At 39.5% G+C, this 13,062-nt stretch overlaps 1 protein-coding gene across 1 annotated transcript in view; it reads left to right on the top strand.

Moving 5' to 3' along the window:
* The window catches only part of LOC124605496 (breast cancer anti-estrogen resistance protein 1), a 549,172-nt gene extending 536,542 nt beyond the window's left edge, over positions 1 to 12,630 (top strand). Inside the window, exons 7-8 of the mRNA XM_047137222.1 lie at positions 5,594 to 5,900; positions 11,312 to 12,630. Coding sequence (XP_046993178.1) covers positions 5,594 to 5,900; positions 11,312 to 11,763 — 759 coding nt within the window. The 3' untranslated portion in view covers positions 11,764 to 12,630. The remainder of the gene's footprint in view (positions 1 to 5,593; positions 5,901 to 11,311) is intronic.
* The last annotated feature ends 432 nt before the right edge of the window (positions 12,631 to 13,062 follow it).

The following is a 13,062-nucleotide window of genomic DNA, read 5'->3' as shown; positions in this document are numbered from 1 at the left end:
TACAGAATGAGCCTTTTCTCCAGATGGTATTGTAGGCTGCTGATAGATCAATGAAAGCCATGGATGTTTTCTTTTGAAAGCCCACTTCAGTATGTGAAATGAGAGCCAGGACTTACTCAACATAGCTTCAATTGGGGAGAAAGCCAGCCTGTTCTACAGGGACAGCCATGAGTATCATTTGACCAATCCTGTTAAGCAGTACTCATTCTAGAAGTTTGTTTACCACACTAAGCAGTGCAGTGGGACAGTAGTTTTGCAGAAGAGCTTCAGGTTTACTGGCCTTTGGGGTAGCAATTATCTTGGCACACTTAAATAAGAAGTGTCAGAAACTGGTGATGATTACTGACTTGTATAGCAGCTTGCATTGCCACAAAGAACTCTCATGGGTGCACAAAGGCCACGAAGTTGCAGCATGTTCAGGCTTGATGCTATTCCTCAACAATCTACTAAGCTGCTCCAACACCACCTCATTGGGCACATACGTTGTGGCATACTCATTGACTCGCTTGCGGGCAGGCACAACTATAGTGTAGGCTACCCTCCAGGTAGCCTACCCTCTTGCACACTTCTGCACTTGTGTGAACTACTTGCACACTGCTGCCTGTGGATGCAAGGCCATGACAATAATGTCACAAAACTACAGGTGGTGGATATGTTGGGATGGGCACATGACAGCAAGGTCTTCGGTGCCCATATACACTACAGCCCAGCAACCTGGCTGCCCACTACTGCCCATGGGTGCTCAGCAGGCACTCAAGCTGGAATAGCCATCCTAGATTATATTCAAAATCTCTCCACAATGTCCTGTGAAGTGAGGGCATCTGATTCTGTAAATAGGTACATTAAGCTCGGCAGCTGCATTGGTGCCTTTTGAGAGGAGTAGGCTATGTGCCCACACTGAGTTTCACTCTCTCTCATCAGCATCGTATAACAAAAACATAATGGTACACTATACATTGTTCAGCCAGAACATTATGACCACCTATCCAATAGCCGGAATGTTCACCTTTGGCATGGAGAACAGCGGCGATGCATTGTGGCATGGAAGCATTGGGTTCTTGTTAGGTCACTGGAGGGAGTTGGCACCATATTTGCTCACACAAGTCACCTAATTTCGATAAATTCTGGGGCTAGGGTGACAAGCTGCTATGCTGTGTTCAATCACATCCTCGAAGTGTTCGATCAGATTCAGATCTGGCGAGTTGGGAGGCCAGCAAATCAATTAGAACCCGCCACTGTGTTACTTGGACAACTCCATTACACTCCTGGCATTGGGACATGGCACATTATCCTTCTGAAAAACCACCACTGCCTTCAGGAAACATGAGTGTAATGAAGGGGTGTATGTGGTCCGCAACCAGTATATGACACTCCTTGGCCAATGTCTTGAACAAGCTCCACTGGACCCATGGATGTCCATGTAAATGTTCCCCAGAGCATAATGGAGCTGCATCCCAACAGTACAGGTGTCAAGGAGCTGATGGATTCACACCCTCCCATCAGCATGATGAAGAAGGTATCGGGATTCACCACACCATGCAATGCTCTGCCATTGTGCCAACGTCCAGCGCCAATGGCCACATACACACTTCAGTCATATGTGCCGATGTCATGGTGTTAACATTGGCACGTTCATGGGTTGTCAGCTGCAGAGGCCCATCGTTAGGGGTGTTCAGACATACTTGTACTTTGGCCAGCATTAAAATCTGATGTTAATTCCACCACTATTTGCTGCCTGTCCTGTTTCACCAGTCAGCCCAAGGCAACGACATGCGACATCTGTAATGAGGGGTGGCTGCCCAATCTCGTGATGTCTGGACATGGTTTCACCTTGGTTTCAGCATATGTTGAAGACACTGACCACAGAACTTCTTGAACACCCGACGAGTCATGCAGTTTCTGAAATGCTCGTACTAAGTCTCTGAGCTGTAACAATCTGCCCTCAGTCAGCCTCAGATAGACTGTGTGCCTTCCCATTCTACAAATGGGTAGCATGCTCACTGATACTACACGCACTGTGCCTGTGTCTGACTTGCAGTCATTCCTTGCCAAGAGATGCTGCTATTGCCAGGACAGGATTATATCTATAGTAGGTCAGTGGTCATAATGTTCTGGCTGATCAATCCATTACACTTGCCTACACTCCACAAATATACATATGACATAGCTCTAACATATCTGCAAGGAAAGGGCCAATGTGTACAGAGGAAGAATACCTTTTCCTCTGCCAGGTGGCTGAACCCGCTCTGTGGGATATCCTAGCCAATGATGCCAGTTGACATTTATGCTTTTCCTTGTTGCTTACTCAGCTTTGCTGTGTTGATGCAGTGCTCTAGAATGGGATGTGATGTTAGTGTCAAAATCAGTGTCAGTGTTTGCCATGAAGAAAGTTTTGGTGTTGACATTGAGGAGGGTGACGTCATCTGCTGATGTCAAATGTTGAACTTTTTTCTTTTTTTGCGTGACCCATTGCAAAAGTTCCATGAAGTCCTCACTATTTTTTTCATGGGCAATGTTCCAGAAAATCAGCCAGATATCTGAAAGGAAAAACTTTTACATTTTACAATGTGCAATACCTGGACAAAGGAAAAGCTCACACTTTGCATAAATTGATGAAAGAACTTTCCTTAAATATCGTTTTGTTAGCAGTGAAAAACTCATCTCTACTGAAGAAGAAAAATCCATTCATTTTTTACTTTATTTGGCCTCTTGAAAGAAAATAAGCAAAACTGTAATATAAAATGGCTCAATGTGTTGCCTTTTTAATATTATCTGATGCAGTTGTATGTATATATTTTCTCTTGCAAATAAATGTTGATCTTTTGAAATGTCTGGATAATACTTTTCCTCTTGTTTCACTTCTCGTCAGTTTATCATATGAACTTCATAAAGAACATCAGTTGTGAAGTTTGTTTTGCCCAATAATAAACTTTATAATGGCTAATTTTTAATTCTGATACAATATTCTGAGTTTTTATGTAACAGATGTATCTCATAATCTCACTTTCAATGTTCTGTTCTGTGATGAGAGGAGAAAAATTGAGTTGATGTGTCCATTCTGTTGATGTCAAGTATGACCCAACCTTTATACATCGGTGGTTTATCCAAACAGCATATTGAAAACTTCTCTTCAAATCTTCTGTGGTGTCAAGTGATGTCACACTTATGGCTGTGCCCAGAAACTGCGCACTGTCAGCGCTGAGCGGTGTGCAACACTAATTATGCAACATGCTCATATACAGATGTACCTGGAAACATTAATTGGTGGATCTAGATTAATTATGTGACCTGCTACATTTGTAAACTCATTCATAAAATTATTTTAAATAAGGGTTGCCATCATCACTCTGATCCACAAGACAGGGTTAAACTTCTCACTTCTCTAAAGCCAATAATTAAAGCCCTTCACTGTGTAACTGTTCTCAAGAAGATTCCAGGATCTGATTCCTGGACTGGAATATTTGTTGTTAATCCCCACAATAACAAAGTAGGAATATGATTTAGAGTCATCAGGTAAAAGGCAACACAAAAAGACCACACTTAAATTTCGAAGGAAGTACAATTTACTGGTTTCAATTAAGCATCTGCAAGTCCATCTCATCCAGTAATCACCATCATCCACCTAGCTGCTTGGCTCCACAATGTATTGTGAGGTCTGTGTCTATGGAGCAAGTGAACACTCACCAAATGCCAACACTGGAAATAACTCAATCAGAAATCTACACCTAGACGCAGGAACACACTTTCAGATTCTCTCGGTTTTCCGTACTGCAAGAAACAGCTTGACTGATTGAAAGGATCACCTTCTCTCAAATACAAAAATACAGCACAAAACATGACAGCCACCCCAGAGGACACACAACTTCTACGTTCTATGAGAAGTGATGGCGAACTCCCAATTTTGCAAGCTGCAAAAGCACTCCATAAAATTATTTTATATCCAGGCCTTTCTGCCAAAAAGCCTCAGAAACTGAATACAACTATTTCATTTGGCTATTTACTGCTCCTGCTAACAACACTTCCCTGGAAATTGCTGCTTTCTGCACAAATTATTCGAAGTCTCTTTCCAAGAGCTGCTGGAAACAACCTGACACAGTGGAAAGTTGCCAGCCTTTAAGCCAGCCAAGTAGGCTCTGACCTCAACCTGTGCAGAAGAATAAGAGAAAAACCAGCCCATCATCCCCAGGCTGAACAAAAAACTAATTTTTAGATTGGCACATAGTAATCCATTCTCCACTGCATGATGATGCACTCTTAGTTTGCTGCCGTGTGCATTCTTCTCAGCAATGGACAACTGCAGGTGCTGTGAGCCTTTTGCAGTCTGGAGCATTACAGTGACACTACCCAGTTTACTGAGGGGAGAATTAATCTTTAGCAGTTTTTAACTGTAAATAATAACACTGTTAAGGATTTTGTGTGCTTGTTTATGTATTATTTTTAAAGCACTGGAAATAATAGACAAATGACATAAAATTAAATGTATTTTTGAATTTTTATCTATTTCTAATTGACATACAAGTCTTACATACATATTTTATTCCATTCTAATCTGTTGTGCATTATTACAAATCTGCATCACAATATCGTTAACAGAGATTGTTTGTTTTACATTGTAAACAAAGCTCAACCAAGGTTTGACTGTAAGTAATCCACTCTTCTTTTCTAGCCCTAACATGATTAGAGCAAACTAGAGCTTTTGAAACTGCTAGCTCTTCTTACACTGCTGCCAAATCACCTCAGAGTTTCAAGTTAAGTTGCTCTTTTTCTAGTACTGTGTAATGGTACTGATGATCATGGCATTTTCAGGACTGAATCACATCATTCCTCCAGTAAGTTCTACTAGAACACCCTATATGAGGGCAATGTTAACATTCCTCACACTGATTGCCATTTCTGACAAGTTTGTGGCGCTGTGCACACTTGTCCGTTTTGATAGTCAAGACATGCATATTCAATTGTCAAAACTTAATAATTTTTAAATCAGAGTTTTTGATAAAATAGTTCACAAATGAGGATTATTTAGTGACAATTGCAGAATATAATTTAAATTTAGCTTTTGAGCCTAAAATTTTGTTTAATAAAAATAAGCTTCAATTCTGTTGTTGACGTATCTTTCATTGATTAAATATATTTCTTGAATTTATAAAAGGCTAATGATTGTTACTTCATGGATAACCCTTACAACAGTTTGTCAACCAGTTCTTTGATTTCACATGCCTTTGTGCCACCGTGCTGCTTCTCTCTTCCCTCTATGTTCATAATATTCACCTCCACTTATAAATGACTACTTGATACTGGGTGTGGCTTCGTTAGGGCGAATGACCAATATTCTGATGAATATTGTTCATACATTCTGAGGGCTAAAACACTGTTTTGATGGCACTGTGCATGATAACTGTGATTTAAACTTTGATGAGTATTGCATGAAAAGTGATAAAATAAGGAAGGTTGCCTGCTTTGCAAAAATTATTATTTATGAACACTACAACTTATAAAAAGCATTGAAATTTAGCATTCAAAGCACATTATGTTTCTGTTTTCTTAAGATGCTGAACTTTTGTGATAGAGGTCTTACGTCTATTTGTGCCCTCAGGGTGAAGAGAACTGCCGCACACCAGATGCTCTGGACCAGCTGGTTGCATGTGCGCGTGCTCTCACAGAGGATGTGCGCCAAGCTGCCTCCTTCATCCAGGGTAACTCAACGTTACTATTCAAGCGTGCTGCTTCACCTCCACCGCCAAGCAGTGGTTCTGATTGGCTGGAGGACTATGACTATGTCAACCTAGAGTCACGAGAAAGTGTTGCACGGCAAGATGCAGAGATCCTCGACTCCCTACCAGCTGAGTTGCGTAAATCGTATGACGCTCTTGTCAAGGAGGCAGAGTCTGCTGCTGTCATAGGTGAGTCACTAGCATTGCAACAAAAAAACTAGTAGCAAATAGAACTATTTAAGTGAAATAAACAGCTTCCCTTGTGTGTGTGTGTGTGTGTGTGTGTGTGTGTGTGTGTGTGTGTGTGTGTGTGAACATGATTTTTAAAGCACTGGAAATAACAGACCAATGACATAAAATTAAAAGTATTTTTGAATTTTTATCTATTTCTAATTGTCATAAATGTGATATCAGTCTTTAAAAAAGAGCTGAATTTTTCACTTATAAACTTGTTCATATAGTGTTGGGTGAAGCCAGCGGAGATGTTCCTTCCCTCATTCTTCGTGATGTCATAGTGTTGCAAAAAGTATCCTATGTGTTTATGGCCAGAATCTATGCACTCATACTGATGTGTGGTGTGCAGACTAAAATTATGCCACATATTACACTACCAATACTTATTAGACTTATTAGAAAAGCGAATGTTTACTGATGGACGTGGATCAATTCTTGGCTATGAGACTCTCATAAATTGGTCTTAGTAAGGCTTACTAGCCTCACTAACACCAGTGAAGCAAGATTACAATAGTCGCTACTCTAGCATCATTGACAACTACTGTGTGGAAGTAGAATTGTATACAGAAACATATTATTGCCAGGTATGTCTCTTCAGTCAATGCCACTTCCAGCTAGCTAACAGCACCATAGTTTACAAAGAAGATCTCTCTACCAATCATATGCACATGCATTAACCCATAATTGTATTCTAAAAATCATAAATAAGTGATTCTCATTTCTTGCCCTTACATGGGAAACACACTTGTAAAGTCTTTAACCTATTTGTACTGGAAGAAAAAGTTTGTTAATCTCTGTGTTTCTAACTATAGAAACATGGAATACTCTTGAACATCACCTCCACTCTAGAAAGACCAGGATTCTACCTTCTACACCCAGGAGGATGGCCACCTGACTCCCAAATTTAGATCTCCAAGCGAGTACTGAAGTTTGTTAAACATGTATCTTTCTGCCAATCTGACCTGAGGTGTCATTGTCATTGGTCATCCTCTTTCACTAATAGCACTTAATTGGTAAATTTTGTCCTTTGACACAGATTTCTGCACTATTATTATTTACTTAATGTCACTAGGAGATTACCTGATTTCAGTGGAAACTCTGACTTAGGTGAGTCTAGCAGACTCTGACCATAATATTCAGTATGCATTGTGAATCTCCTGGATGAATCACATTATGTGGAGTCACAAATAACTCTGTCTGAGGTGCTACCAAAAAGTTCCCAAAATACACCAGTAAATAACATTGCATTTTACCCGGCTGTTGTTCACCAGTCACCTTCAAAGCCACACACGCTGCTCCCAGTGGTTTTTCATGAACTGAACACTCTCTGGAATGCACTGTTTGTGAGACAATTTATCACCACCTGCAGTTCTGCATGAATCTCCTCAACTGTGTGAAATCTTCAGCCTTTAAACTTGAGTTTCATTCTGGGGAACAAGCAAAAGTAGCTCGGCTCAAGGTCAGCTGAATATGATGGATGAGGAACAATGGTAATTTTGTTTTTTGCCAGGAATGCCTGGAAGATCAACGCATTGTGTGACCTTGTGTTTTCTTGATGGAGTAATCAGTCACATGTGTGCCACTCTTCTGGACATTTTCATCACACATCCTCCCATATGTACCTCGGAACATGGTAGAACACGGCATTGACAAATTGAAAAGGAGGGATGAACTCCTTATCGACAGTGCCTTCCATGCTGAAGAAACATATGAGCATGGATTTCACATTATTCTTCATTTGCTGGACTTTCTTGGGATGGGGTGATCATGAACCTTTCCATTGTGACAACAGTTGTTTGTCTTCTGGATCACACACATAAACCAAGCGTTCATCAGCGGTTCACTTTCATGCCTTTCTTGAAGTTCTCTGCATATTCACACACATTGTTGTTTCTGCTCTCTGTGAGAATTTTCAGCACAAATTTTTGCTGCAATCGATTGTATGCGCAGTTTGTTGGACAAAATCCTCTGAGGAGTCCCATAAGGCAGCCCCACAAGTTGCGTATGTCCTGGACAGTCTGCCTATGATCTTATAGAACCATATTATGATCAGCAATGACACTGTCAGAATCAATGCCAGTTAACAGCCATCCTGAATAAGGAACATAGTCAAATGATGTTTATACCATCTAGAAAACATTTAAGACAGTGATAAGTTTGACTGTGACCCAAGGTATCTTCGCCAAATACTTGCTTCAAATATGTTATGTGTTACTGAAGTAGTTTCTCAGAGTTTGAAACAAAAGTTTATGGACATATATTACTCCCAGACATCTTCTGTCATTAATTTTGCAAGAAACAGAACACACAACAATGGAGAAATGAACATAACAGCAAAACATGACCACCTAGCATAAAGCCTCTTGCAGTGCTGACCCACAAAGAATATGTGAGGTATCTCTTTGGGGTGTTATGTCATATTAGATAGATTTTACAGGCTATGCATAAATTCTGGGAACTTTTGGGTAGCACCTCATATCAGGTTTCATTATTATACAAAAGGGAAATTCCGCTATGCAACAGAGTGGCATCCTATTGACATAACATTGGCAGTACAGCAAACTATTTCATTGTTTCACATTGTTGAAACTTCATTTAGTTTCCAAGACATTGTTCTTTGAGTAAAAGGTAGCTGAGGATTTACAGAAGCAATGGTAGACTATGAAATTTTGTGTGGAAATAACAAAAACATGTACAGAAATATTTGAAATGTCAAAAAAAAAAAAACTTATAGTTTAGGTTGTAAAACTAGTTAAAAATGAAGAAGATAGTTCTCAACAAGGCAGGTTTTTCATCTCAACTGGTAAAATTAACATTCAGGAAATCAAAGATCTGTTGTGTGACAATAGTTTTCTGCCAGGGAACTTTCAGAAGAGGTTGGAATTTCAACTTTTGAATCACAAGATTTTAACTAAAAAATTGAACATGCATAAAGCTATATCTGAGTTTGTTCCTCATTTGAAATGAAGAGCAGAAGAAACATTGAATGATACAAAGAACTCCTTGACTGAGGTGATGATGGCAAAAGATTCACGCAAAGGGTTATCACAGGAGAAGAGTAATGGTGCACTTGTTGATTCCATTTTTATGCACAGTATTTCAACAATTCACCCAGCTGTCTTCCTCTGGTGCTATGGGATGTGTTGTAATGTGTACTAACTGCCTGGACTCCAGTCATACTGGAATCCAGACAGTGAGTGTGCATAACAACACAGTTCGCAGCACCTGAAGAAAACAGGTGTGTCAGTCATCAAAATACTCTGCATAAAAATGGAATCAATAACTTGGCTGAACACCCAAAAGTGCACTATTAGTCAGTCACTCCAAGAAAACTTGAGAGGAGACAAGAGATGAGTGTTGTATTTACATTTATGACTCTGAGGCAAAATTCCAGTCATCGTTATAGGTGTGGAAAGGGTATCTCCACCCAACATAACAGTCTCAATCCAATGTCAAATCATGCTCACAATTGTTTCCAGCCCACTGTGTGTTTCCCATTTTTATTTCATTATAAAACATTTAACCATCATTACCATGCAAATGGTTTGAAAATATTGGACAAAAAACTTTGTAGGAAGAGAGTAGTTGAATCAAGACAACTAAATGTTCCTTCACTAACACTGACTGTGCAGAATTATCAGTTCAGGAGTAGTTAGCTGAAAACAAGACAATCGATTCATGTGATCTTTTCTTACCTGCAAAATTAAAGTGACTTCAAAGAGCTATGATTGAATTTTTAAAATTTCTATTTACATCAACAGTACTTATAATTTTACCTCCAGAATGTAAATATTGGCCTTTAGCTGTGGTATCATCTCTGACAGACTCAATTTTGGAGCAGTATCTTGTGAATCAATAGCAGAAACAGACAGTAACTGTCCAGCGAAAGGTCTACTTCATTTCTACCAGATATCTTGAAAAATATTTTATAGAAGTATAGAACTGGGAACTACATAAGAAAGCATAGTTATTGTTGGCCTCATATTATTTAGATCTCAAACACATAAAGTGCAAATTATGGCATTTCAGTGAGCCCCAGCAAATGAAAAAAAGTTTAAATTAGAAAAATAAGGCTTTGCTGTATTTAACTTTTAAAATGAGTTATATAATGATTACTTCATGTGTTATTTAACTCTACTGATATGAAGATACTTACATTCCAGTATCTAATGTAATGTTTCTTGTTAACAGGTGAAAGGATAATGTAATGATAAATTCTATATTGGATATTTTGTGCATTATTTCACCATTTCCTTAATGATTTTCCTATCAGTTGCATTGTTTAAAAAAAGTGTCTGCAAAAAATGTTACATTTTATGTGCACAGTTATGTGTTCTTTCTTTTGTGGAACTCCAGAACACAGTGATAGTGAATGATAGAAGACGCAGTGATACAGGGTACACAACACACTTTATTTCATAGAAACTCTATACATACAAGGATACACAACATAACACACTTGAACACAGAGTGAACTGCACTATTACTATCAACCAACAGAGATAAAATTGCAAGTTATTGCTTCTTACCATAAAGAAGACACAGCAAGTTGCAGAAAGGCACAATTAAAAGACACTCGCATATAGCTTTTGGCCATAGCCTTCATCAGTTGAGAGAGAGAGCACCCGCCCACACACACCCACACACACACACACACACACACACACACACACACACACACACCAACCAACTCCAGCATCTCAAGCCAGAATGAGACATCACATGGGATGCAAGCAGCAATCTAGAGAGGGTGGGGGGAGGGGAATCGATAGTAGTGTTGTCCTTACAACACATTCACCACTCCCGTAATTATCCCAGCATCAACCTACAGTAACATACTAAACCCACACCCTCCAACCAACTGTTTCGACCCCTTCTGTCCTTCTATCTCCTCCCCATTCTTGTCTCACACCCTCTTTAGTTGCAGCCCTCTACCAATGCATCTGCCTGTCTTTCCCCACTCCTCTCCTTTTCTGTTCCTTTTTTCCCCCACCTCTCTGCCCTACAATCTCCCAATCTTCTGATGCTGCACCTGTTGGCAGTCTAGTCCTTGCACACTCCCCAGACAGTGTTTGCCTCTGTGTGTGTGTGTGTGTGTGTGTGTGTGTGTGTGTGTGTGTGTGTCTGCAACTTGACATGTCTTCTTTACAGTAAGTAGCAATGTAGTAATCTATCTTTTCCTATATTGTTGATATTCCTACCTGGCATTGTTTGATTAGTATTTAAGAAAATTAAGATCTGTTCTCACATTCATGTCATAAGTGTAAAATATTGTTTGTAGTTTGTTACATTGACAGGCTGCTATGTCATGACAGAAATGCACTATCATCATGGGAATAATGAAGATTTTTATTTTTCCTTTTCAGGAGAGCCTAAACAAACCACCGAAACAACACCACCAGCAGATGGAAGTTCTGAGCTGGATGCCAACGATCGACAGGTTTTAGCATTTTATGCTGCACAAACAGCCACACATTCTGCATTATTGACCCACGCTATTGATGCATTTCTCCAGACTGTTGAACGTAATCAGCCACCGAAAGTGTTTTTGGCACATGGGAAGTTTGTAGTCCTCAGTGCCCATCGCCTAGTGCATATTGGTGACACTGTCCACCGGAATGTTGTCCACCCAGGTGTGCGTGCACGAGTCCTCACCTGTGCAAATGCGCTAAGTGAAGCTCTTGCCACAACTGTTGCAAAGACCAAACGTGCTGCTCTTCATTTCCCTTCTGTCACAGCAGTGCAGGAGATGGTTGACTCAGTTGTGGATGTTTCCCATCTTGCTCGAGATCTCAAACTTAGTCTTATTCACCAGTAATAGCAAAACATATTGCATAAGGCATTAAATTGAAAGATGAACAATTTTGAGGTGGGTTTTTCCCTCATAGTCATGAAATGTGACTGATTATTCATTCCTGTGAAGTAATGGACATGCCTGTGGAACAAGTTCCCCTATGAAAGATGAACTTTTGATTGCACAATGACAGTGCAAATGTCTGTATAATCTGAGCAGCCTGCTTAATAGTAATCAGAGTATCAATAATGGCGTCCGCAGTGTAGAGTAAGGGTGAGAGGAAGTTTGTGCTCGTAGTTTGAAAATACTTACTGTGCTATTACTATGTTCATCAGTAACAGTTTCATTCACTGCATGTATGCAGATTTGAAGTAAGATGAATAATGATTGTGTATCTATGGTATAATATTGTATGATGTGCAAATATTTGTTGTTCTTTTTTCTCATTCTGAACATTTGCTATAGAAAAGTATTACAATATTTACTCCTTTGAAGGAACATAGTTGTAGATATGCAGCTATACTGTAGCAGCTCTTGTAATATATTATCTTCTTCCATGTCTTGTAGAATCTTAAAAGTCATTTAAGACTGACAGATAATTTATTGCCATTGAGCATGTCATTATATAGATTTGCTGATGAATTTGTGTATTTATAATGTCCTTTTTAATCAAAAGCTGAAGGAAGGTGGAAGAAATGTAATTTTCTGTGGAATTTCCATCTTTGAAGATGTGGAGTGCTGTTGATGATGTTTTATTTTCATGCTGATTTATGTAATATTCAGCTACTGAACAGTTTAGCAGTTTTACTGCTCTGCTGTTAAAATATACTGGCTGTATCCTGTATTTCAGTACAATAAATGTAATGTATTATATAAAAAAATTAAGTAATTTCAGTGTATACTTGTCATCGTAATAAAATTGCGTATCATAAAGACTTTAACTGTATGAATTGTACTGTGGGGGGCTGCTAGAGATTCTTTTCTCTGAAAATCATGTTGCTTCCAAAACTCCACCATTGTGGCTTCAGACTTGCTAATCAGGAGTGACCAGCCACCATGTCATTCACAGCCAATGGTGCCATTTGGATGTGTATGGATGAGCATGGAGTCAGCACACCCTCTCCCGGGTGTTGCCAGCTTTGCAGGCCTTGAAACCACTACTTCTCATCCAAGCAGCTCCTCCATTAGCATCATGAGGCTCAGTGGAGCCTATTCTATTCCTCCCACCAAGGAAAAAATCCCAGCAGTACCAGGGATTGAACCCTAATTTTCCACATGGGAATCGGCCACACTGATTATACAACTATGGAGACAAATCAGATA

This window comes from Schistocerca americana, chromosome 3, assembly GCF_021461395.2.
Source record: "Schistocerca americana isolate TAMUIC-IGC-003095 chromosome 3, iqSchAmer2.1, whole genome shotgun sequence".
Lineage (NCBI taxonomy): Eukaryota > Metazoa > Arthropoda > Insecta > Orthoptera > Acrididae > Schistocerca > Schistocerca americana.
Note: the sequence above shows the minus strand (reverse complement) of the source record. Positions and strands in the feature narration are given on the sequence as shown.